Source organism: Piliocolobus tephrosceles, chromosome 5 (genome assembly GCF_002776525.5).
Source record: "Piliocolobus tephrosceles isolate RC106 chromosome 5, ASM277652v3, whole genome shotgun sequence".
Classification (NCBI taxonomy): Eukaryota; Metazoa; Chordata; class Mammalia; order Primates; family Cercopithecidae; genus Piliocolobus; species Piliocolobus tephrosceles.
This window is the reverse complement of record NC_045438.1, coordinates 156,613,142-156,638,054: the sequence shown is the minus strand read 5'-3', so window position 1 is coordinate 156,638,054 and position 24,913 is coordinate 156,613,142. Positions and strand designations below refer to the sequence as shown.

Below are 24,913 nucleotides of genomic sequence, written 5' to 3'. Positions count from 1 at the left end.
ATAAATGACAACATATTAAATAACTAGGTGGCTGTATTTGGGACTTTCTCCAATTTAAAGAGCCAGGGAAAGCCCTGTCTCTCAATAGCAGATTGTTTTGAAACCCTCATTAACATCAATGAAACTTTTTTAGTTCTAGGACTCTGTGATCATGGATTGAGAATAAGCCAGTGGATCTTGGTTGGGAATTCTTTTTTTTTTTTTTTTTTTTTGAGACGGAGTCATGAGAATACCTTATATTCATGCAATCCTTGACAGTTGTTAAAGTTTGCACACACATTCTCAATAATCATGTACTATTTTCAAAGATAGAAGGGGCTCTGAGGAGTTCTCTGATCTATTTCACCTCTCCTTTGGGGCAACCTGAAGAATTTAGGTTGATTTCCAGAGAAATAAGTCCCCCAGCTCCCCTCCGGTTAGGATCTGATAATTTTCTCAGTTACTGGGAGTCCGCTTACTGCTATTTAAATCTGTCTGCTCTGATTCTATCTTTAGTAGGCATTTAGATAAGACCTGAGGAGTTAATGTTTTCCTGGCAAAACCTGAAGGAATACTTTGCTGTTCTTTCCCTTGTTTTATGAAGACTGGAGAACTGTTTAGCACTAAACCAGTCAGATTGATCTACTTTAATTAAGGTGCCCTGTCCACGGTGGATGCAAATATCTCACTGATGTTTCTATTTAGTCTGAATACATAACAAGGGCAGGAAAATGTCTGTTAGAGACACAATCCACTTAGAATAGTCCTGCTGCAATGACAAGTTTCCAATGAGCTACAAGGGTTGAGCTGGGAGCAATCCAAAGACTTGATTACTTATGAAGGTCCTACAACCACACTGTGTCCAAGGGGCGAGTGGTATTTCTTACTTTGACAGGTACTACTCATAACAACTGGGACGGCATCATAAATGGCAATGGGGAAAATATTCCAAAGCTAAGGCTAAAATAGCAAACATAGGTAGTGTTGAGAAACGAAAGAAGCTTTCAGGACCGCATGGCGCTGGTGATGGAAGGCAATTGTTCTACTGTGGAAAGGAAAAAGGAGCCATACAGGGAACAGAGCCAGCCCCACGCAGGAGCACTTAGTACCAAATGTCCGGCCGGACTGCCCCATCATTACTCTGGCTGCCATAGTGGCGATTTCCCAGAATTGTATTCCTTCCTTTGGACCATCATGGACAGGCACTGGCAAAATGTGGGAAGTGTTAACAAACTGACACAGTAGCAGCCATTTCTACCACGAGTTCACACTAGTATTTAAGAACCTGGCAGAGAACATTCCTTGAGGCAATAGGCCAAGAAGATTTAATAGGCCAAGAAGATTTCTGGACAGAAAATGTCCAGAACAAGGAACACAGTCTAGAAGACAGAGATGGGATATAGTTATTAGGACACTTAATTTGGAGCAGACATCAAAAGATGGCAGGAAGTTTGGGGATGACTGCGTTAGGGACACCCAAGGCCAGTTTTGCTGATACCAACATTTTTCCTAGAGATGGATCTCGAGAGTTTCTTCAACCAAATTAAGAGAAACACAGAAACGTCTGTATATGACCTAGGGTAGCTTCCTCCTCCTCTTCTCTCCTTGTCACCATTGTTCCACTTCCTTTGACCCTTGCTCCTTTTCTCTGAGGGATTCAGGTTACTTGAATGATCAAAGGGCAAAGGATAAGGTCCACGGCACCCCTCAGCTTGTGAGGCACAAAAATATTTAAGGATCTCCGTTGCACAGTATTTGCCTTGCTAATTAGCTCATGGATGTGATGTATGTTATCCAGCTCTCTGCTTCCAAAATTATCACAAATCCATATGGCTGTTTACTTAGCAAGGTCACAAATGTTGGGCACCATCATCATAACTATTTGAAAGAAATCCAACTTTCTATCAACCCTAAAGTGTGGCGGGAGATGGTAGTCATTGTGAAGAAAAACTACAAGATAAGCACACCAACCTTGAGAAGGTGTTTGACAGGTGCATTTGGCCCCACATAAAAGATACTTACAAGATTCTGCCTTTTTATTATTTTAGTCACATCTAGCTCAGCCAGTAGTTTCAAATCCCTTCATTTTCTTAGAATTTTGGCTTAGCAGCGTACAGATGAGGATTCGGGATTTTTTTTTTTTTTTTTTTTTTTAAGTAAGAATTCACACTTTGCTATACTGATGAAGCAAAGCGAGGTCCTTTTGACTGCCTGGTGAATTATGAAACAAAACCAAATCGAATCACAAGTTCTGGACTTAGTGTAGCAAAAGGCAACGAAAGGTGCATTAGCCTCAGATTTCCATTCTAGCTGTGCTTCCTATGAATTCAGTGGCCTCAGGCACATCACTCATCCTCTCCGAGCTTTTATTTTATTTTTGTATTTGTAAAAATCAGGATTATAGTAGTTCTCTAAAGAAGGCTGTGTGAATTAAATGAGCCCATACCTGAGAAACATGTTTTGTACAATATAAAGTACCATTTCTTAAAAAAAAAAAAAAAAAAAAAAAAGGCAGGAATATTCACGACATCAGTGTTTCAGATTAACATTCATGGGAAACTGGGAAGGTGAAGAGTTTGAGAAGAAAAAGTTGAGAGGAGGAGGGTTCCTAAGAGGTCAGACTTATTTAACATAGTTTGGTCCTAAACTCTGAAAGAGTTCAGAGTTGTAGTCTATTAGTCAGTCAATCATCAATAACTCACTGAGCACAAAATTTAGGCTGAAATTACTTTTTTTCTGGAGACCGGGGCTCGTAGCAGGGGCAGTGTTAGTGGACTGAATTGTTTTTCTGAGTTGGTCATCTTGTGAGTTTTAAGACCATGGAAAGGTGGGCAAGAGTGAGGGTAGAAGAAAGTCTGTGAGTGAACCTTTGAGGAGTCTTGACATGCCACTTCCTTGTGCCTTTCCCATTTTTGTTTGTTTGTTTGTTTCTGTTTTTTTTGGGGGGGGGGGGGGGGGTGGAGTTTCACTCTTGTCACCCAGGCTGAAGTGCAATAGTGTGATCTTGGTTCACTGTAACCTTCGCCTCCTGGGTTCAAGCAATTCTCCTGCCTCAGCCTCTTGAGTAGCTGGGATTATAGGCGCCTGCCACTACGCCCGGCTATCCCCTGGGTTTTTAAATGTCATTAGCTTTACAGAATCTGAGACCTTTTTATAATCTCCTGATTGATGTGGAAATACATTTGTAAGTATTGAGAAGCTGAGTTAGGTCTTTGAACAATTACTTTTTTCACATAGTGCCAATGACTCAGTTATCCTCCTCCAACCGAGACCTGGACAACCTCATGCCAACCCTGCTCATCTGGGTCCCTGATACTGACATTCAGGTTCCAGTGACCTAAAAATCTCAGAACAGGCTCTGTTTACTATTCAGCCTCTCCAAAACACAAGCCTGAATAAAAACCCAAATGGAAATGTATTCCTAGAAATATGTAAATGCTAATCCCATTTGTGATGCAGAATCATGACAAAGCGTGTTACTTAAGTAACTGCTGCTCAGCTATGAGATATTCTTTGGATGTTGGGGTGGGCTTTTTTTTAAAGCTTGCCTGATTCCATCCATACATTGGAAGTTTATGACATATTTGCAGAAGTCGCTTCTCTTTCAGGCCTGCCCTCTCAGAGCTGTGTGTCTTTTCAATGACTTCCTAAGCAACATGGCAGACTCTCACCTGGACATCTCCTGTGCTCTCAGTAGACTCACTGTAATTATAGCACTGGTTAGTGTTCATTTTGTACCTTCAATATGCCCTTTAAATAAATAGTGATGGGGTGGAGAGAGGGGGTGAATTGGATGCCGAGAATTGAGACATTTGGAAACATAAATAAGGCACTTTGGAGTTTTCAGTACAGAGGCTATTGGTGTTCTGTGTTCACTGAATTTTCCCCTCACTCACCATTGCATGATTCAGCCACACTGGGATCACAGTATCTAGGACCTTGGGGTAAATGAGATCTCGATTGTAGAGAAAGAGGATCCAGAATGCCAAAAATACAAACTGGAAAATAAAACACAAAAAATAGCATCATTAGGCTTGGCTTTCTAAGATAATCAAGGAAACATAGCTAAATAAAAACAGATAACCATTTTAAAGATATCTTACATATACATTATAGGAATGTAGAACATATACATTCTAGAAATTCTACAACAAGCATTCTTCCCTTCATTTCATTGCTATATCTGCTGTTTCTGGGGGATTCCTCAATGTGCCAGAGAGTTAGAGATCAATTGTTTGTCATCGTGGCAGGCAGAGAAGATATGAATAAACAGGATTCCCAGACCATTAGTCATTTATTTTAACCAATAACTTCTTTTTCTAAACTTTCACCAGGAATGCTGAGAGTAGGCACATGGAGTGGCTTGAGTCATACATGTTCCTTGTCCACCCTCTAAATAGGCATGGCGAGGGGAAGCAGGAATGCTGAGAACCATAAGTGCCAAGCTCCCAGGAAAATGCACAAGCTAGTTGACTGAGGGTTAGATCTCCCTGGTGCTCAGAACTTTGAATTGATCTCCTCTTGTACTCCTTGAGTCTCTTGTGAAAGCATCAATCCTCTATGCTACAAAGTCAACGCAAAGATAAGGAAGCTAAAAACTACTAAACTTCTGATCTTCCTATCTTCTGACATTTCAAAGGCTCCATTTCTAAGCCTTAAAAAAATACACAGACTTTATTGTTGATTTTAAAAACTTGACTATAGCCGGACTTGGTGGTTCATGCCTGTAATCCCAGCACTTTTGGAGGTCAAGGCAGGCAGATCACTTGAACTCAGGAGTTCGAGATCAGCCTGGGCGACATGGCAAAACCACATCTCTACCAAAAATACAAAAACATAGCCAGGTATGATAGCACACACCTGTAGTACCAGCTACTTGAGAAGGTGAGACAGGAGGATCGCTGGAGCCTGGGAGGTTGAGGCTTCAGTGAATCGAGATCACACCACTGCACTCCAGTCTGGGCAATAGAGTGAGACTGTCTCAAAACCAAACCAAACCAAACCAAACCCCCAAAAACCAAAAAGCCTGGTCATTAGAAGATTTTACATGGGCAGAGGTAGAGGTATCCTGCAAAGTAATAGGTATCCGTGCTCTGTTATCACAGAACTCATTAGTGCTTGGAGAGTTTCATTTTGCATTTAAGTTTGAAGTCTCCGTACTATAGGAAGCAGGACAGGTAGAAGAAGGTAGTCATTTCTAATCATAGGCCCTGCTGGGCAGCTGGTATGCCTGATCTCTGTTGGTTTCCATTCTAGCTAACGAATGGAAAACATGAACAATGTCATAGAAATGTGGACGGCATCAGCATACAAGCTTACTGTCCCTGGCATATGTCTCACTTCTTCCTGACATCCATCCACTCAGCAACATCAATGAGGCACCTACTGTGTACCCCATACCAGGCTGTCTTTCTCTCCTCGGTTGTCGTTTCCATGTGCCACCTTTGAAGGTCTCATATCTTTTTTCAAAAAAAAATTACTTGATAGTTTTCCACTTGCAGAAGTAACATATGCTTATTGTAGCAAGTGAAACAAAATGTATAAAAGGGGAAAATTAGTCATCTCCCTCCCTAGGGCTCTCCATTCCCATCACCCTGATGGAACCAAGCTTGTCTCAGTTGTATTTTGATTAAGAAAGGTCTTTCAAACTTCCCCATTAGACAGCAATGAGGACGTTGTGCCAAGCCTTTGCAGAGGTACAAAAACTAGTGATAAATCTGATCACTAATGTGCCCTATTTCCTAAAGCCACTGGGCAATGTGGTGCAGTCGTCAGACAGGACATTGTTGTAAATGCAGTGGGTGTGGTTTCCTATTATGAGCTCCCAAACAGCTTGGCTGCCCAGGAGAAGCTTTTGTCCATATGTACATGTCTGTTAAGATTGTGCACACATCTTTGTAACTTACTGTGGATACAGGAAAAGCCAGTGTGGCGAAAAGCAGGTCTCTGAAGGCAGTTAGGAACTTAATATCTTTTCTCCCTTTGATTCTTTTCAGCACATCATCCAGGCAGGTGACCCCGTAGAAAACGGTCTGCAAGAGCTAAATCCATTACAACAAATGAGGGCATTTTCATTTGCTTTAATTAATACCTTCTTCACTGATGGAAAACGCCATCCCTCTGGGAGTCATGTGGCTTCGAGAGGGGGTGGCTGTTGAGCTGTTTTGGTTGAGAGCCAATCCAAGGGTTGGGCTTCCAGCTCATTGGGTCCTGACCCTGCTCGCTAAGACTGATTGAGTAAATTTGTTTAGGGGATAATAATGTGTACAGTATTTAGTGTAATGGACTTGAGCTAACATGGAAACAAAATAAAGAGTCAGCCTAAAAGGGGAACGTAAGGAGATAGATATCTTGGCGGCACAGAGGTTGGAAGAACCAAATAAACAGCTCAAATGCAAAGAGGCAGATACAGGGTGGACGGAGTCGGAGTCTTCCTGGGAAGGAAAATTAGGAAAAATGCCTGGTGCTGAAATCTCAGTAGAGAAACTGGAAACAGGTCAAGAGCACCATCATGAATCTCTGTGCTCTCCCAAGAAAGACACACAGAATGGTGCCTTGCTTAGCCGAAGAAGAGCCGGTGCACTTTCTTCCTTAAATAGGGCACCTGTAGGCCTCACAGAGACAATCTGGCTGCGGCAGCAATTTACATCCAGGGGGAAAGAGCAAGCCATGAGCTCTGGTGGGTTACTAAGTGCTGTGTGGTCCCCAAAGCCGGGACAAAGAGAATGAGGGTATTTTTCAAGAAAGTAATATGATATGGAAGGCAAACTTTGTGCATTCTTATCGCTTTGTACAATTCTGTGGTTTCTCATTTAAGGACTGGTAGGTCATGAAGATATAGAGTTTGCGGGGGTTTAAGTTTGGCTTTTGACAGAATCCATCCAAATCCTTAAAAGCCCTGGACTGGTACGAGAGGGGTAGTCTGGACTCTGCTTTTAGGGTATAAGTCAGGAATATTCTAGAGCCTGGGATGCTGGGCTGGTGATTGATCAAGGTGGCTGTTGGGGAACAATCTCTGAGCTCTGGACTCTAGGAAAGACCTAGCAAAGTCAGCCACATGCTGCTCCTGGGCTGAGGGGGTGGGTAGGAGAGGATATGGAGGTGGGTCAGACCAGTTGCACCCATCACCCTGGAGCTTATTAGAAATGCAGGACCTCCATCCCATCCCAGACTACAGAATCAAGATCTCTGGAAATGGGGCCAAGAGTTTGTTTTTTAATAAGTTTCTCCAGAGCTTGTTAAAGATTGTTTATCCAGGTGGGATGAGGGGAAAAACTGAAAAACTACCTATTGGGTACTAACCTTATTACCCGGGTCACAAAATAATCTATACTTATATAACAAACCTGCAAATGTACCCTTGAATGTAAAATAAAAGTCAAAAAAAAGAAATTTTTGGCCAACCTTATTAAGATACACTTTACAGAATATAAAATACAGGTTTTAAATATGGAAAAAGATTATTTAATCTTTACGTAGGCTAAAGTTCTAGAACCACTGAATGAGACACAAGTTTAGCACTCAACAATCTTACTACTCAAAACCATAAAGCGGCCTTTTATTCATTACTTGGTACGTGCCAGGTACTGAAATATGTGTTTAATTCTCATAACGACCTTATGAGCCAAGTCCTATCATTAGACCCCCCGCCCACCACCATTTTACAAATGAGGAAAACAAACCTGCCTAACTTAAGCTTCCTGGCTGGTAGATGCCAAACCCAGCAGTCCTGCTCTTGAGCTAGACTTTAAAAAAAAAAAAAAAAAATTATCAGGTTTCTGAGCATAGTTCAGATAAAGCATTGTGGGAGGTCAGAAGACAGACAATTGTTTCCAGGTGGGAGAACGAAAGACAATTTCACAAAACACCCAGGCCTGATTCCCACCCCCAGAGATTCTAATTTAATCAGTCTGGGGCTAGGGCCTGGGCATTGGGATTTTTAAAATCCTCCCAGGTGATTCTAATCACGGGTGGCTGAGGCTGAGAACCACCTGCCTGGAGGAACTTCCGTTTGGAAATTCAGACCCTGCAGTCTCAAGAGAGGCGGGGCTGGGGAGATGCAGGCAGTTGAGCCCTCCTGTGGAACAAGATTGCAGGAAAGGGAGAGAGGAGAGAGGGGAGAACAGAAAAGTAGGCAGCAAACAGCAGGGCGAGGTCCTTGTCTAAGGGACAGGAGGAGAAGGGGACACGAAGGTACTGAAGAATGACCTGGGGTAGAAGAGCAAGACGACAGGAAGTCATGGGCCCTGGGGTGGAGGTTTCGACCCAGAAGAGCGTGTCTCAGGGAGGGGTGGGGCGACAGCTTTAAACGGCATCAATGGGTTGCCACCCTAACACTTCTCATTATTGCTGGTGATTTTGACATTCACACCCTCAGGGCTGCAGAATCGGGCTGTGCAGTCATTTGCACAGGGGGTTGGGAGAAGCTCCGTCCTCTCTCCCTCCCCCACCAGTAGCCTCACCTCACCCTGGTTTCACTTCCAGCTGCTCAGGTCGCAGCAGGCCAGGCCGCTGCTGTAGTTAGGAAGAGCAGGCATGGGCTTGGGCCCAGGGGAAGAGGCCTGCGCTGTTCTATCAGCAGGGCAATTAATCCTGTCCGGAGCCTGGGCCAGGTCTGCCCTCCCTGGGGAGAGGCCGCCTCCGCCCGGCGTGTGAAATCCACGTGACCCGCTTTCCCCAGCCTGGAGCTTCCTAGAGTCATCATGAGTCAAGCTCCTCCTGACTTTCTCCTGCCTCTCCCAGTCACAGGATGTGGAAATCGGATTGGGGGAAAGAACGCATTACCCAGCTCCTCTGGGCCTTCTCCATCAATAAAAACTCGCTTCACACCTCCAACTTGCCAGTCCCCTCTCCACCCCAACTCACGGTGACTTCTCAGGCATATGGCACACGGGCGTCTCTAGATGCCCACGGTGTGTGCCAGGCAGCCCTGTCGCCATCGAGCTTACTCAACATTGAGGCGTCTTTGTCCGAATTCAAGAGAAGCCTGTGGAACCCCCGTGTGGGGGCTCAGGAGGGAGGCGCTAGGGAGCTGCCAAGGAAAAGAAACTTGCAAGAGCTGGGGTGTGAACGGGCCTCAAGGAGCAGCTGGGGCACGCAGAGAGTGCGAGGCCAGGAGCTCCATGGGGAGGCTTCCAGGAGGGCAGCAGGGACAGGTGTGCATCAGCCCATCCCACCAGAATGGTCTGCTCATCCTCCAAGGACGATGCAATGTTTATAAAACTCAGGATGAGCTTGACTCGTGATGACAGACGGAGCGATCCGGGAGGCAATGTTAGCTGTTACGGGCTGAGTTATGTCCCCCACCAACCACCACCAAATTCATATGTCGAAATCCCAACCTCTAGGACCTCAGAATATGACTGTATTAAAGCAGTGATGAAGTTAAAATGAGGTCATGATGGTGCACCCTAATTCACTATGACTGGTGTCCTTATCAGAAAAGGAGATGAGGACTATGGACACACACAGAGGGAAGACCACGTGAGGACACAGGGAGAAGGTGGCCATCTGCAAGCCAAGGACAGAGGCCTCAGGAGAAACCGACCTTGGCCACATCTTCAAATTCCAGCCTCCAGAGCTATGAGAAAATCAATTTCTGTTGTGTAAGCCCAGCCCATGGTACTTTGTTATGGCAGCTCTAGGAAACTATACAGTAGCATTAAAAGATGACCACCACAATTGATCTTCTTTTAAGACTCTTACAACAAAATTACTATCATTTACATTTCACAACTATTTTGGCACCCAGAAAAGCCCAGACGTAACGGCATCTACTTAGTCAAAGTTTATTTCAGAGCTGCTGCTCCCTGATTTATCCTTTCTCCTGGCTCTTCCCTAATTCTGTTCCCACTGCGTGTTCTGTGCCTTTTCCTGAAATGCCGCTGCTCTGAGTTCGTTAGCTGTCTTTTGTTTCTGTTGCTGGCTGACAAACTAACACCTGCGACAAAGCTGAATTGACACTTTTAAATAACTAATGCAATTCAAAAAACTGCAGTTAAAGGATATTTAGTTTTTACATTCGTGTGTCTTCACAAACCCACAAAAATCTTCAAATTGTGGAAGCTTAGCCTTTCTAAGTCATCAAGCTTATTCTCTTCCCTTTAAGCCAGAGCCTCCTCTCTTCAAACTACCTTAGGAAATGAGAATTTGTTCTATTTAAAAAGTAATTCCAGGGAGGGAGATTCCACAAGTTTCCTGAGCAAGACATTACAAGTCTTATTGGATGAGTCAAGTAATCCAACACTGAACTCAGGACTGTGCCTGACTCAGCCAGGCGGGACTTTCTTATTTCTCTCCTTTGAAATGACGCAAGAATTTGCAGTGGGAGACTACACCAGAAGAAAACAGCAATTGGGGGCTGTGATGAGCCCTTTATATAATGGCGGTGGTTGTGTTTGGAGCAGGTACTGTGCCAAGTATATCTGTATTCGTATGGAATATACGATTTCCATCATCATTCATGCACATTTAACTTAAGAAACTGAGATTAAAGGATGAAATAAAGAACACAGGAGGAGAAAGAATGTGCAGAACACAGTTTGGAATAATGAAGAGAAAAACGAGACCAAGAGTATCGAGGGACAGGTTGGAAAGAAGTACCAGAATGCTTGGCCAGTGTTTCATAGCTGAGGACAATGGGCTTCAGTACAGCAGTCGGGTGGCTGTGGGGTAAAATACCTTCATGATGGAATGGCCTCCCTAGAAAGGGGCTCATGCCTGTTAGAACCATGTTCTGGTCATTCGCTCATTCCACCGACATTCACGGAATGTCAGTTACGTACCAGAAACTGTCGGTTAGGTACCAGAACATAATACAGGCCTGGGAAAGCTCTGCGTTAACGTCTTTCTCTGGAATTAGGAAAAGAAGAAGTGGAAGAAGATGATCGAGAAGGAGAAGGAGGAGGAAGAGGAGAGAGAGAAACCTTTTCTGTAGGTTTGGTATTTTACATGATGCAGGTCACGTTCCGTGGGAAACAATCTGAGATTCTGAGATGTGCCTGCAGGATGTTCACCGGGGAATGCTCTCGGACGTCCACGAGAGGGAAAACGGGAGCAGGATTGAAGTGGGGAGGCTCAGTGCTGTGCAGTTGCATGGAATCAGCGGATCCCTTGAGGAGCTCTGAGCTGAGCTTCTCCTTCAGAGCTGTCCTGGAGTGCAGCCTTTGCATCCCATATTGGATGCCAGTTATCGCAGGCAGCAACCCCAGGGAGGGGCCTAAACCTTGGTCAAGGCAGCTCCCTTCTGCTGAGGGCAATTCTGGGAGGGGATCTCAGCTTTGCACCATCGGCAGCGAACGCTCCTTCTGAGAGCTGTGGACTGAGTATCTCAGTGCTGGGGAGGTATGAGGATCTGGGTGCCTTATCAGAGTATCCACTACACATGAGAAAACTGAGGCACAGAGAAGTTAGGCAACTCACTCAAAATCACACAGCATGTGAGCACAGCCAGTGTTCTGGCTTCAGAAGCCAGGCCTTCAATCACTTATCTCTATACTGTGTCCAAAGAACCTACCAAAATGCTGTCATAGTTGCTCAATAACTTACAGCTGCTTTATTTTGGGTGCTGGTGGTGACTATCACATAGTTCTATCAATCCTTACCCTTTCAGCTATCGAAGTGCATCTTTGTGAGGCAGAAATAGTTAAGTGTATTTGACTCTGTGGAGCTGAAGAGTGCCATAGGGGCTGGTGGCAGTGACTCACACCTGTAATCCCATCACTTTGGGAAGCCAAGGCAGGCAGATCACAAGGTCAGGAGTTCGAGACCAGCCTGGCCAACATGGTGCAACCCTATCTCTACTAAAATACAAAAAAAAAAAAAATACAAAAAAAAAAAAAAAAAATTAGCCAGGCGCGGTGGCGCATGCCTGTAGTCCTAGCTACTTAGGAGGCTGAGGCAAGAGAATTGCTTGAATCCGGGAGGCAGAGGTTGCAGTGAGCCGAGATCGTGCCACTGCACTCCAGCCTGGGGGAACAGAGTAAGAATCTGTCTCAAAAATAAATAAATAAATAAATAAATAAATAAATAAATAAATAAATAAATATTGCCATAGATTTCTTAAGGTTGGTCCCCCAAGTGTTGAAGCAGGTGCCATACTGTAAATTCAACCCCATCTTCTCACTGTTCACAGGCTGCCTTGGAGTTTAGACCCACAGAGGCCTCCCACGTCCTCTGTTCCCCCAGCCCTAGGCCAGCATCCCCAAGGACCTATATGGTATTGCCACTGTTGTCATCATGAGAAGTTGAGGGTGATGACGATGGAGCTGCCTGGGGCTTGGGCAACTTATGAAAAGGGAGGGAAAGGTCATGCTTCTGTTGTTGAAGGGGGTGTTGGGGGCGTGAGGAGGGAGGGACCCACTCAGAATCTCCCCTGGAGATCCCAGTTATGTGGCCCCACCTCTAACAATGTTTCAGAAGGAAGTTTGTCTTTAAAAAGAGGAAATCCTATTAAACTGAATGAATTCTGTGAGCCAAGCTGTGGCTGCTGAGCCTTGCCCTAAACCCCCTAGCTCGTATTCCTTGGGATTAGGGACAGTCCCTGGATGGAACTGGGGTGGACAGAGAGCAAGAGACACAGCATTTGTGGAGGACTCAGGCACTGGATGATCTGAGCCAACTTGAGCAGCTTGAGGACAGCCGTGGCACTGCCTTGGTCTCACACCCAGCCTCTGGGGTTCCCCATTCTGCGTGGCTGGCTGCTGGAGCCTGCAGACTCTACCACCAGGACTGCCTGGTGCCTGTGGGCAGCTACAACAGGGAGGGCAGTGGCTTGACAGTGACCTTCTCCAGCTGGGAAGATGGGGCATGCAGCTCGGGGAGGCAGAAACAGGAGCTATGAAGAGGAAGGGGGTGGATGACTCCTGCTGGCCTCCACCTCCCGCCAACCTAGGTGCTCAGTGAGGAGACTGATGTTCTAAGTCACCCCCTGCATCACCTTCTCTACCCAGAGAAGTTCACCATGACCTCCCCATCCTCCCCTTTGTCCGCCGCCTAACACCATGCTGATGCCATTCTGAGTGCTTCCCACCTGTCGGATCATTTCTCCCCCATGGCTACCCTATGGTTAGGTACTATTTTTATTTCTATTTGACAGATGTGGAAATGAAAGACACAAAGAAGTGTCTAGCCCAGGGTCTCAGGGCCAGTAAGCAGCAGGACTGAGGTACCATCCCAGAGATCCTAATTGTAACCATTGTGAAATACCGCCTCTCCCTCCCAGCAGGGAAATCAGTGGCCCCTTCAGAATTCAGTTGCTCCCTTATTAGGCAGAGACTCCTATCTGTCCTCTCCTACCTTAGTCAGAAATGGGTCACCCTGACCAATTCCCAGTGGCACCTTAGCTACTACCACCAACCCCAGGGGAGTAGCTCAGTGCATCTCCTGTCTGCCTCCCCTTCCAGTCCCCTGGGATAGCTTCAAGGGGAACTGGGGCAATGTTCACAATGTCAGCTGGCACCAAAGGGGGCTTTGCTCTTATGAAGGGGACACAACTGATACTCAGCCAATTAGAAATTCAAGCCGTTTACAAGGAGGTGTGTAAATTTCCCGGTAAGCAGGATTGGATACTAACTTCCCCAAGCTGAGGTAAAATAAATAGAAGAATGTGAGAGCAAGTTGTGAGACCTTTATGACTTAATAAACACAACCACCAATTAATTAGTCACGAATGAACACTAATTAATCATTAGGAAACACAACCATTAATCAGCCCTTGAGATCTCGAGAGCCAGACATTTTCAGGTCCAATATTTCACCTCAAGCAACATATTTGAAATCTACATTAAATGGATCCTCTGAAATACACTCAACCCATCTTCACCAGTTAGGAAGCATTTCATTAGGTCGCACTTTCAAGATGACTCCTAACGGAGCTCAGAAAGAAAATCACCACAGGTAAGCCCCCTCAGCTTACTTATGAGGGCCAGAAAATACCAGAAGAGAGGGACTGCTCGATGATGCAGAAAGGCTGAGGTCACGTCAACGTACCAAGTTGCAGCTTTTTAATATGTAGGTATCCTGTGCCAGCCACTGTGCTGAATTTAAGGTAGAAATACAGACGGTTAGGGTTGGCAAGGACCTAGGAGAAAAATACTTCTGTTTTGGAGCCAAAGTTTGATTGGAATGTTAAGACTCACATGGCAGGGAGAGAGGGAATTAGAAAACAATACTGTACATGAATCAGCAGAGACTGAGAGATGCTGTGAAAATCAGAGAAAGGAAAAGGAAATTTGGGCTAGAGTTGGTCAGCAAAGATCTGGGGGGAGTATGTGTGATTCCCAAAGTTCTATGAAAGAAGCAATGTGGTGGAGAGGGGTAAATAGGCCTTTTTTCTAAGGATAGAGAGAACACTGGGCAGAGAAATGACAGCAGGAAGCCCAGGGACCAATACTAGTGAGATGCAGTCCCTAGTGCAGAAGAGACCAGCCTCCCGGGGAGAGGGAACCTGAAGGCTGGTTGGGCAGGTGAGCTCTTGAATGGGAGTATGACATTGGGTCCATGAGGCAGGAGGAAGCCACTGACGTTTCCCGAGCGGCAGACCCCACGCTTCCATCCAGGTCATGGTATAAAACACAAACCAAAACCAGTGCTTTGAGAAGATTAATTTGGAATCTGAGTGGCTGGATTGGACCGTGAAAGGACAGTAAAGAGATGATATGGTCATCCGGGTAGGCTTAATATGAGCCTGGAATGAGAGAGACAGTAAAGTTGAAGAAGAAAGGATGAACTTAGTAAAAGGAGAAACTAATAGGATTTGGTAGCGGATCAATTAGGGAAGCAACATTGGGATTAACACCAGGAAATGATAGTATCATTGACAAGATAAGAGACTTTTCTCACTCTTGGAAAATGAGGGCTCTTGGAAATGTAGGTGAGCTAGAATTAGAAAGCCAGGATCAGGCCGGGTGTGGTGGTTCACGCCTGTAATCCCATCACTTTGGGAGGCCGAGGCAGGGAGGATCATGAGGTCAGGAGATCAAGACTATCCTGGTTAACATGGTGAAACCTCGTCTCTACTAAAAAAAAAATTAGCTAGGTGTGGTAGCAGGCGCCTGTAGTCTCAGCTACTTGGGAGGCTGAGGCAGGAAAATGGCGTGAACCTGGGAGGCGGAGCTTGCAGTAAGCCAACATTGCATCACTGCACTCCAGCCTGGGCAACAGAGCAAGACTCCATCTTAAGAAAACAAAACCAAAAAAAAAGTCAGGATCAGTTGCGTATGTGTGTGTGTGTGTGTGTGTGTGTATACAAAGAAGTAAGGGAGCTGGTTAATGAGTGTGGTGATAAATCTATTCTTAGCCGCACATAGTGTGAGGCAGGACATTCATACTGGAATTGGATTTGATGAGAAAGTCAGTCCTGACTATAGACACATGTCTCTTCTAGTTGACTGTTTTTCACAGAAAGCCAATAGAGACACAAAAATTAAGGATGTGTGTGTGGTTTTTTGTTATTGTTGTTGTTTACTGTGGTACTCCTAGTTCTGCAAAAAACATTTTTTGTTTTGTTTCTGTTTTTTTTTTTTTTTTTCATAAAATTCCATGATTGAAACAGGCAGTCACCTTGAAATATTCAAACACACTAGAGTTGTGTTCAGGGTTCCAATTTTTCAGGCCAAAATCAAGAGGCCACTAACCAGCCAGTGAGGAGGAAGCAGCCCCTTCGGGCCTCTTTGATTTTAACTCTCTCCACTTCCACCTCCTTAGCGTTTCAGAGTGTCACAGTTTCTGACCACATACATTCTCCGCTTGTCAAATGAGGATTATGATTCTGAAAACAGATGTTTATGTGACACCCAAGATTTTAGTCAAAAACCTCAAATATTAATTCACATCCCCAAATGATTCCCCATTCTTAGTTTTTAACTTTAAAAGTATTTTTTTTTTTTCGTATTTCTCAAATATTTTTTGTAATCCGCTTTTCTCCCATTCATTCACACTTCATCAGAATGCAGTCAGCCGGGTTAGGAAGACAAGAAAGGATTAAGTCATAAGCTTGGTTTTTAAATAGTTGAAAATGTGTATTTGCCATTCGGTTGGGTGATTTGTCCTTTAAGATGGAGCCTGAACCTATAAAAAATTGAGGTGGGAGCTGAACATGGCAAAATGTGTTTGCTTTTCTTAGATAAATCTGTTAGTCTGTGTGTGCTGTAAAATGGCATTATTCCTTCATTGGAAATTACACTTCCTACACAACATACGCCACTCTGCCTTCTCTTCACAGACTTCCCCAAGCAAAGTTCAAAATGCCTCCTGCATTTGTGGTTAATCCCATGGTGAAACCATTAGCATGGTCCCCAATTTTGAGCACATCTGAAAAGAGCTCCAAGATGAGATTTTTTTTTTTTTTCAAGAGAGCATTTAACAATGAGAAAGCACAAAAATGTAACTATAGATAATTTCCAAACTGGGTTTATCAGAGTAAATTGTTAAGTAAACGAAAAACCCAAAACTCACGAATGGTGAAGAAGGAAGACAAATAACAAAATTGTGTATTTAATCAAATCCAAAGATGTTATGTGTAGCAGCACTGATATTCTAGAGAAATGGATCAGTTCCTGGTATGGCCATATGGACTTACCAGATTAAGCAGCGTCATGTATTTCCACCTTGCACCATTTGCAAAGATTTTGGGTTTCACCTCGTCTTTTCCTTCCTGTGAGATGTAATAATTGAGGAAAGTATACCAGCTCAGAACAAGGAAGTGGTATATGCATGTAGAAGTCTTCGTCATGGCTAGCGCTGACTGGCGCACGGTGAATGTCTTGAGTAGTTGCTGGCGTCCTTCTGTGGGTCACAGCTGAAGTCCAACAGCATGCCAGTGAGCTAGAAACCACACCCCTCTGGGACTGAGAGTTCCAACACTGGCTGAATTTGGTTCTGTTTTAAGCTCCTTTCCTGATAAACTTCAGAGACAGGATTACTGCTGTTTTTCAGATGCCTGCATTTAGATAATGATAGATAATCTGTAGATTTGCATAAAATACAACATGTGGGTTTTGAGAACGGCAGGTAGCAATCAATGCAAGAGCTGCACATTGTACCGTTTGACTAGGGCCCTGGGGCAGGGGCATGGTTAAATGAAGTAATCATGAAATAGTAGGAAAATCTAACAAAATACTGCCACGGCTGTATTCTCTTTTCTTTTCATTTGCATATAACAAGGAAGTTGCAACCTTATCTCTTGAGAAAAGGAGGAGCAGGTTGATAAACCAGATCACGGGTGTGCTTAGGGCATGAACAGTAGAAAGGAAAAGTGTGTTGTAATTTTGCTCCTCAGGTCTCTGAGATTCTAGAAAGTCTGCAACAACCTTTGATCCCCCAGGGAGCAGTTCCAACGGTTTCTTTTCTTTCTTTCCCTTCCTTCTTGCCTTCCTTCCCTTCCCCTTCCTTCCTTCCTTCCTTCCTTCCTTCCTTCCTTCCTTCCTTCCTTCCTTCCTCTCTTTCTCTCTTCTTTCCCTCTTTCTCTCTCTCTCTCTCTCTCTCTTTCTCTCTTTCTCTCTTTCTCTCTTTCTTTCTTTCTTTCTTTCTGTTTTGTATCTATACCCTGGAGTATAGAGTAACCTAGGGCTGTCCCAGAAACTCCATTTGCATAGGCATTTTTGTGCCCTGGGAGGGAAGAAGCAGCTTAGGAGGCGATCGGTACTGTGGCTACCACACCAACATACCTGACTTTAGATGTTGCTGGGAGAGGGTAAGAGTTCCTGCTCCGCCATGATTAGGATGAGACATGGCTGGGCGAGTCAGCGTGCAGGACTGGGCTCTGACTCAGGCTCCACAGAAGGGAACTGAGGAAGAACTAGAAGTGGATGCCTTGTGACATCGCCAGCTTGTTTCCCTGGGCAACTGACTCTGAGGGGTGAGCAAATCCCTCAGAGAAATGCTCCTGACACAGTTATGTAAGTCTGTAATTGGTGCTTTTTAATGACTTAACCAGGGCTTAAAAGTACTAGCAGAAAGAACTGTAGGCTGGACAAGGAGGACAAAACATAAACAAACCCACCTCCTAAGAGTCAACAGACTCCCAACATCAGGAATGGGAGATGGGAGGAGAGCAAACCTGAGCCCGCCATGGAGGTCTGCATTGCAACCATGTTTTTTTTCATCTATTGGGGCTGCTATAACAATATACTGTAAACTGGGAAGCCTGGAAACCGCAGAAATTTATTTCTCACTTCTGAAGGCTGGAAGTCCAACATCAAGGTGCTGACAGAGTGCATGGTGTTTAATGTGGGTCGTTTTCCTGGTTCATAAATAGTGCCTTCTGTCTGAGTCCTCATGTGGTAGAAGGGGCAAACAAGCTCCCTGGGGCCTGTTTTATAAGCCACTAATCCCATTCATGAAGACTCTGCCCTCATGACCTAATCACCTCCCAAAGCTCCCCTCTCCTAATGCCATCACCCTGGGCGTTAGGATTTCAACACAGGAATTTGCAGGAACACAAACATAGACCATAGCAAACCATTCTCAAGGGACAGGGTGATCTGGGAAATGGGTACATAAAACTCTGTACAAAACTCCACAGCCTGGGCTAAATTGCAAATAGTAACAGAAGCTAATACTTTTACAGTACTTACTGTTTGCTAAGCATTGTTCCAGTTGTTTTACACATATTAGCTGATTAACACTCTAAATAACACTATGAGGTCAGTGCTATTATGTATTAAGTACATTTTCAGATGAGGACATTGAAGTCCGGTCTGCTAAAAGGATGTGTTCAACACTTTGCAAGAGGCAGAGCTGCCATCTGAACTCAGTATGATGGTTCATACTGAGTGTCAACTTGATTGGATTGAAGGATGCAAAGTATTGCCCCTGGGTGTGCCTATGAGGGTGTTGCCAAAGCAGATTAACATTTGAGTCAATGGATTAGGAGAAGCAAATCCACCCTCAGTCTGGGTGGGCACCATCTAATCAGCTGCCAGCGTGGCTAGGATAAAGCAGGCAGAGGAACGTGGAAGGACTAGACTTGCTGAGTCTTCCGGACTTCATCTTTCTCCTGTGCTCGCAGGATGCTTCCCGCCCTCGAACATCAGACTCCAAGTTCTTCAGCTTTTGGACTCCTAGACGTATACCAGTGGTTTGCCAGGGACTTTCGGGCCTTTGGTCACGAACTGGAGGCTGCACTGCTGGCTTCCCTAATTTTGAGGTTTTGAGACTCGGACTGATCCACCACTGGCTTTCTTGCTCCTCAACTTATAGACGGCCTGTTGTTGTGATTGTGTGTCAATTCTCCTACATAAATTCCCTTTCTTATATACATACATCCTATTAGTTCTGTCCCTCTAGAGAACCCCAATACAACCAGTGTACCTGCCTACAAAGGAACAATGTTGCTGTGTACACTCTCAGACTCCCACTTTGATATTTCTCCTCCCTACAGAGTTCCTTTTATTATTTTCTCCTCCCATCAGAAAATTATCTCGGAAAAGGATCAGTATGTTTTGAAACTTGGTGGTGCACATATGAATGAATGAATGTCTCCAAGAGTGTTTTCATTTTAGACACCATTGTTTAGAGGTCTTATTCCTTTATACAAAACAAATTTCAAGCCTAAGTCTGCAGATGGGTAATGATTGAGGTGAAAGTAGGAAAGGAGGGGAAGACAAAGACCCGAATCTTTGAAATGTGTGTGCCCGAACCTGGACACTGGCCCTTCACCACCTAGATGGATTTTTCCTTTGTGTCAGCCTCAATGCTCACAGATGAGGCCTGTCATAAATACTGATACAATTGTTTAAATTTATTTGTAAGAGTTTTACTGTTTTACATTGGGATCCAGTGAATTGTTAGCATTTTAATAAATAATAACATATAACACATGTATATCAGGATTTAATAACATGTAATATCATTTTAATACATATTAATAATAATTTAATAAAATGGTATTATTTTAATAAATAACATGTAATATATGTATATAAGGATTTAATCATTACATGTAATACATGTATATAAGGATTATGTTATGAATTAAGGATTATGAATTAAGAAATAAAACTATTTCTTAATTCAACATCTGCCTTTTCTTATAAAACTTTTCACAAAATTGTGGCCAAGGAAAAATTTACATTGCAACCATATTCACATGATAATTTGTGTTCCTGGTTGAATAACCAGATCCATTTTCATGACGCAGCCTGACCATCCGTCCCCCACCATGAGACCAGAGGTGGAGCTTTGGAGAGCAATGAATGTCGTCTCTTAGCTACACATTACAAACTAATACATACTAAATGTGCTGTTTGTCTGCCTTTTCCTCTCTCCAAGTATCTGGAGGCTTCACATCATATCCAGGAGAAGTGGGAGGGAATTGTTCAAAAATTTTACTATTTTACAAAGGAAATTTTAAACATTTAAAAATACGCATATTTCATAATTTGATTTGGATATGACACAGGCTACTTGGTTACTAAGAGTGACTTTCTTTGAAACTCTCTACCCACTGGGAGTCTGCAACATGATTCTTTAATTTCACAAATACTGATTAAGCAACAACTATTTGCCAGGCACCTGCGAGGCCCTGAGGATTCCCTGAGGAAGAAGAGAGATGCAATCGCTGCCCTCATGGAGCTTATATTCTAGCAGGAAAGACGGACATTAAGCAACAACAAAAACAGGTGTTGATTTATAATTATGGCAACTCCTGTGAAGAACAAACACAGAGGACTTATTAGAGGGGACTGCAGTGTCAGACCTGGTGTGGGTAGGGCATCAGGGAAGCTAGGCCTGAGGAAGCCACGTGTGAGCAAGGCTTATTCTCCCAATATGCTCTTACTATCCTTCTCACCCTGTTTCATGAGCTCTTCCACCAGCCTCTTCTGTATTGGCATTCCCCAGAGAGCTGGTCCGGCTCACCGTTCGTTTCCCAACACATACTCACCCTAGTGATTTTATCCATGATCATCATTTCTACCACTGCCTTCTAGTTTATGACCACATATTTTATACCTCTAGTCCAGGCCCTCTCCCTATCCCCACCAAGCTTAAAACACATCTTTGACTACCTGTCGGAATCTCCTGAAGGAGACAGCCACACCTCCAACTCCATATGTCTAAAACGAGTTCACTGCCTTCCGCCAAGCCAGGCTTTTCTTCTCTAGTCTCTGTCTTGTGACCGTGGCCTCACCATCGACCTGAGAGCTTACCGTGTCCTCCCTCTTTTTTACTCCTCAAATCCAATTAACCACCAAATCCTGCCTAGTTCATTTCCCACATCAGGGTCAAATCAGTCCCTTTCTTTCCATCCCTTCTACAACTGCCCTCATTCAAGTGGCCACCATCTCTTGCCACCACCATAGCAAGTGTCTCCTAGCTGGTTTTCCTGAATCTAGTTTGATGCCCTAGCTCTGTTTTTCACAAGGTCAGTGAGTGATTCTCTCTGAAATGCCACATCCCCCACCAGCTCATGTCCCTTTACTACATCAGCATCACCTACAGCATTACATCCAAGTTTCATAGCTTTTAATAACCTGCCCACTCCCCGCTGTCTCTCTCCAGCCTCGTGTTGCATCCCACATTCGATGTCACTCCAACAACACTGCATTGACAGAGCTTCTCACCCACACCTGGCTATGTCACATACCAGCGCCTTTTACTCCTACTGTCTCCTCTCCGTGATGCCTCCTCTCAACATATCTTTGACTGGTTATGTCATAACCCTCATTTAAAATGCAGCTCAGCAGCTTCCTTCTCCAGAAACCCTTCCTTGACAGCCACCGCAACCTGGCCATCTTAAATAGCCCCCTCCTGTCTTCTTTAACCTGCTATGTATCCCTGCATATTGCATAATGACTAAGAGTTAGTCTGTTTTATATGTCATTATCTCCTAGCTTTCACATATAATGCGTTTGAATTCCTAGAGGTTAGCATAGTGCTGGACACACAGTAAGTACTTAATAAATATCTACTGAATAAGAAAACAAATAACCCAATTTTAAAAATGGGCAAGACACCCGAATAGACATCAAAAGATGACATACAAATGGCCAATAGATAGATAAAAAATGTTCGACATCACTAAATATCAAGGAAATGCAAATTAAAACCACAATGAGGTATATTGCCTTACACCTGTCAGAATGGCTGTTAAAAAAAGAAAGAGAGAAAGAAAGAAAAAAAGAAAGAAAGAAAGAAGAAAAGTGTTGGCAAAGATGTGGAGAAAAGAAAATTCTGATATAACTGATGGTGGGAAATAAATTAGCACAGATATTATGGAAAATGGTATGAAACTTCCTCAGTAAATTAAAAATAGACATATAATATCATCCAGCAATCCCACCACTGGGTATATATCCAAAGGAAAATGAATCTGTATGTCAAAGAAACACCTGCACTACCACAGTCATTGCAACATTCTTATTTACAACAGTCATGACAGGGACTCACCGTAAGTGTTCATCTGTAGAGGACTACGTGCTCGAAAATGAGACATTCCTGATAAGTCCTGCTCTTGCAAATGAAGCAGGGCGTTCCTTCTTTGCAAACTGGGAGGACAAAGGAGCCAGCTGCAAACAGCAGACCTGGGAGGCTTGTTTATGTGTAAACATCTTGAAAATCCAGAAGGTCAAGGAAAGGTCAGAAAAACAATAATGTGTCTTGTGACTTGGTAACACTCCACAAACGACTGTATAAAATAAAGCGGAGCGTGTCGTTCGGGGCGGCCGCCATGTTTGTCTTGTCTTGTGTTTTCTTGTGTGTTCATTCCTTTGTTTAGGAAACACGCGGACCCCAACATTCATCCATGGATAAATGAATGAAGAAAGTATGGTACAGATATACAGTGGAATAATACTTAGTCTTCAGAGAGAAGAAGCTTCTATTTGTGACAACATAGATGGACCTGGAGGGTATTATGTTAAGTGAAATAGGCCAGGCACAGAAAGATAAATACTACTTGACCTCACTTATATGTGCAATTTAAAGAAACAGAGAGTAGAATGGAGGTCACCAGAGGCCTGGGGCGGAGGTGGGAGTGGAGGTTGGGGAAAGTTGGTCAAAGGATATACAATTTCAGTTAGACAGGAAGAATAAGTGTAAGAGATATATTGTACAACATGGTGACTATAATTAATAACAATGTATCGTATGCTTGAAAATTGCTAACAGAGTAGAATAAGTATTTTCGGCCAGGCATGGTGGCTCACACCTGTAATCTCAGCACTTTGAGAGGCTGAGGTGGGCAGATCACTTGAACCCAGGAGCTTGAGACCAGCCTGGGCAACATAGCAAGACCCCATCTCTACTAAAAACACAAAAATTAGCCGAGTGTGGTGATGCGCACCTGTAGTCCCAGCTACTTGGGAGGCTGAGGTGGGAGGATTGCTTGAGTGTGGGAGGTGGAGGTTGCAGTGAGCTGGCATCACACCACTGTACTCCAGCCTGGACAATGGAACCAGACCTTGTGGGGAAAAAATAAAAAGGTATTTAGTATTATCACTGCAAAAAGAGGATAAGTATGTGAGGTAATGCATGTGTTAATTAGCTTGAGTTAGCCATTCCACAATGCATACATATTTCAAAACATCACGTTGCACACCACAAATGTATACAATTTTTACTTGGCAATTTAAAAAATAGTAACAGTTATGAAAATATTTGCTGAATAAATGAATATGTGGAATACCAGGTGTACCAGTCTACTGAGTCTTACCCTAAAGCCGGCTCATTCATTAAAAACCTACTGTGTTCAACGTGTTCAGCTGCTGGGTTGTGGGGAGGAGGTGGAATACAGAAATAAGTAAGACAGCCTGAGCCCCGGAGGAACTCACTGCCAAGTGGCAGAGACAGGTATGTACACAAAAAATTAGCACACGATGTGATAAGTACTATAATAGAGGTATGCATAAAGTACTAATGGAGCTTAAATTATCCTGCACATTATTCTGTCATTCTAAATATATGGAAGATTGAGCTAACGATTAATGCATTGAGTAAGTCATGGGAAGCTCCAGACACCATGTAGGAGAGGATAAGGATGAAGGGAGTCCCACGGTAAAGTAGTCATGGCCACCGGCACAAATAACAGTTTTTCCTGGTAGAGATATAACCCATTTCTTATCCAGTCACCAAGGGATGAGGTACAAAACACAGAGAGTCAGGGCACATGGGCTTGAGTCCAAGCTTGTACATGCTTCAGGACCTGGAGCTGACCAGCCATCAGCCTCACTGGGGTGTTAATTTCCTTCAGTATGAAATGGGGTTCAAGGAACCTGCAACAGTGACTATCTCATTTCCCAAAGCTGAGACGCTAACTGAACTAAGGGAGCAACTGACCAGGGCTGGCCTCTGAAGAAATGCCCCAACCCCACATAGATTCACACATACCCACACATATCATGGCGCCAGCTGCAGCAGGAGGGGTCGGACGACACTCCTAGGTGACGTCTGCAGGTCGAGCAGTGATGAGCAGGAAATAGGGACATAGGGCACAGAGTTCTTGAGATGATGGTGAACAAGTCTGCTGATGTGTGGTTTCATTTTGACACAAGAGAGGGGTTCTCCAGCTGCTGTTGCTAAACAAACAGCTAACCAATATAGCTCTCAAATGTTAAGCTTGAAGACAAGTTAAGTTGGCGGGACTTGTACTTGTTCCACCTACCCTAATAATCTGCACAGAGTCCATCTGAGATGGCTCGTTATGTTTACAGCTGATCTGTACGTCCAAGTTCTTACAGAACTGTCTTACCTTTGCCCATCCTTGGGGTAATGTCCCATCATTAAACTCTCAGCTGAGGAAACTGCCTTTTCCTGTTGAAACCCTCACTGATGCTGCCAATCACTATGAGCTCTTCCAGGGGTGTCTGATACATCTCTGTGCCCTCAGCACTATTCATGGTAGAAGGTAAATTCCAAATGCTAATAGAGATTTGTTGTTTGCCAAACTGTCTACCCCAACAGTAACATACGTAGGAGTCCAACTCTCCCCCAGGGC

General features: G+C 44.0%; 1 protein-coding gene across 7 annotated transcripts in view; it reads right to left on the bottom strand.

Moving 5' to 3' along the window:
* Window positions 1–24,913, bottom strand: part of ADTRP (androgen dependent TFPI regulating protein) — a 92,574-nt gene that overhangs the window by 49,103 nt on the left and 18,558 nt on the right. For 3 of the 7 annotated variants that reach the window (XM_023185385.2, XM_023185386.2, XM_023185387.2), the window contains exons 2-4: window positions 16,559–16,918; window positions 5,886–6,020; window positions 3,876–3,977 (exon numbers count right to left, since the gene is read on the bottom strand). In XM_023185385.2, coding sequence (XP_023041153.1) covers window positions 3,876–3,977; window positions 5,886–6,020; window positions 16,559–16,711 — 390 coding nt within the window. In that variant the 5' untranslated portion in view covers window positions 16,712–16,918. Of the gene's footprint in view, window positions 1–3,875; window positions 3,978–5,885; window positions 6,021–16,558; window positions 16,919–22,368; window positions 22,384–24,913 lie in introns of those variants that run through there. The other 4 variants (XM_023185391.2, XM_023185390.2, XM_023185389.2 and 1 more) reach the window with 3 other exon arrangements.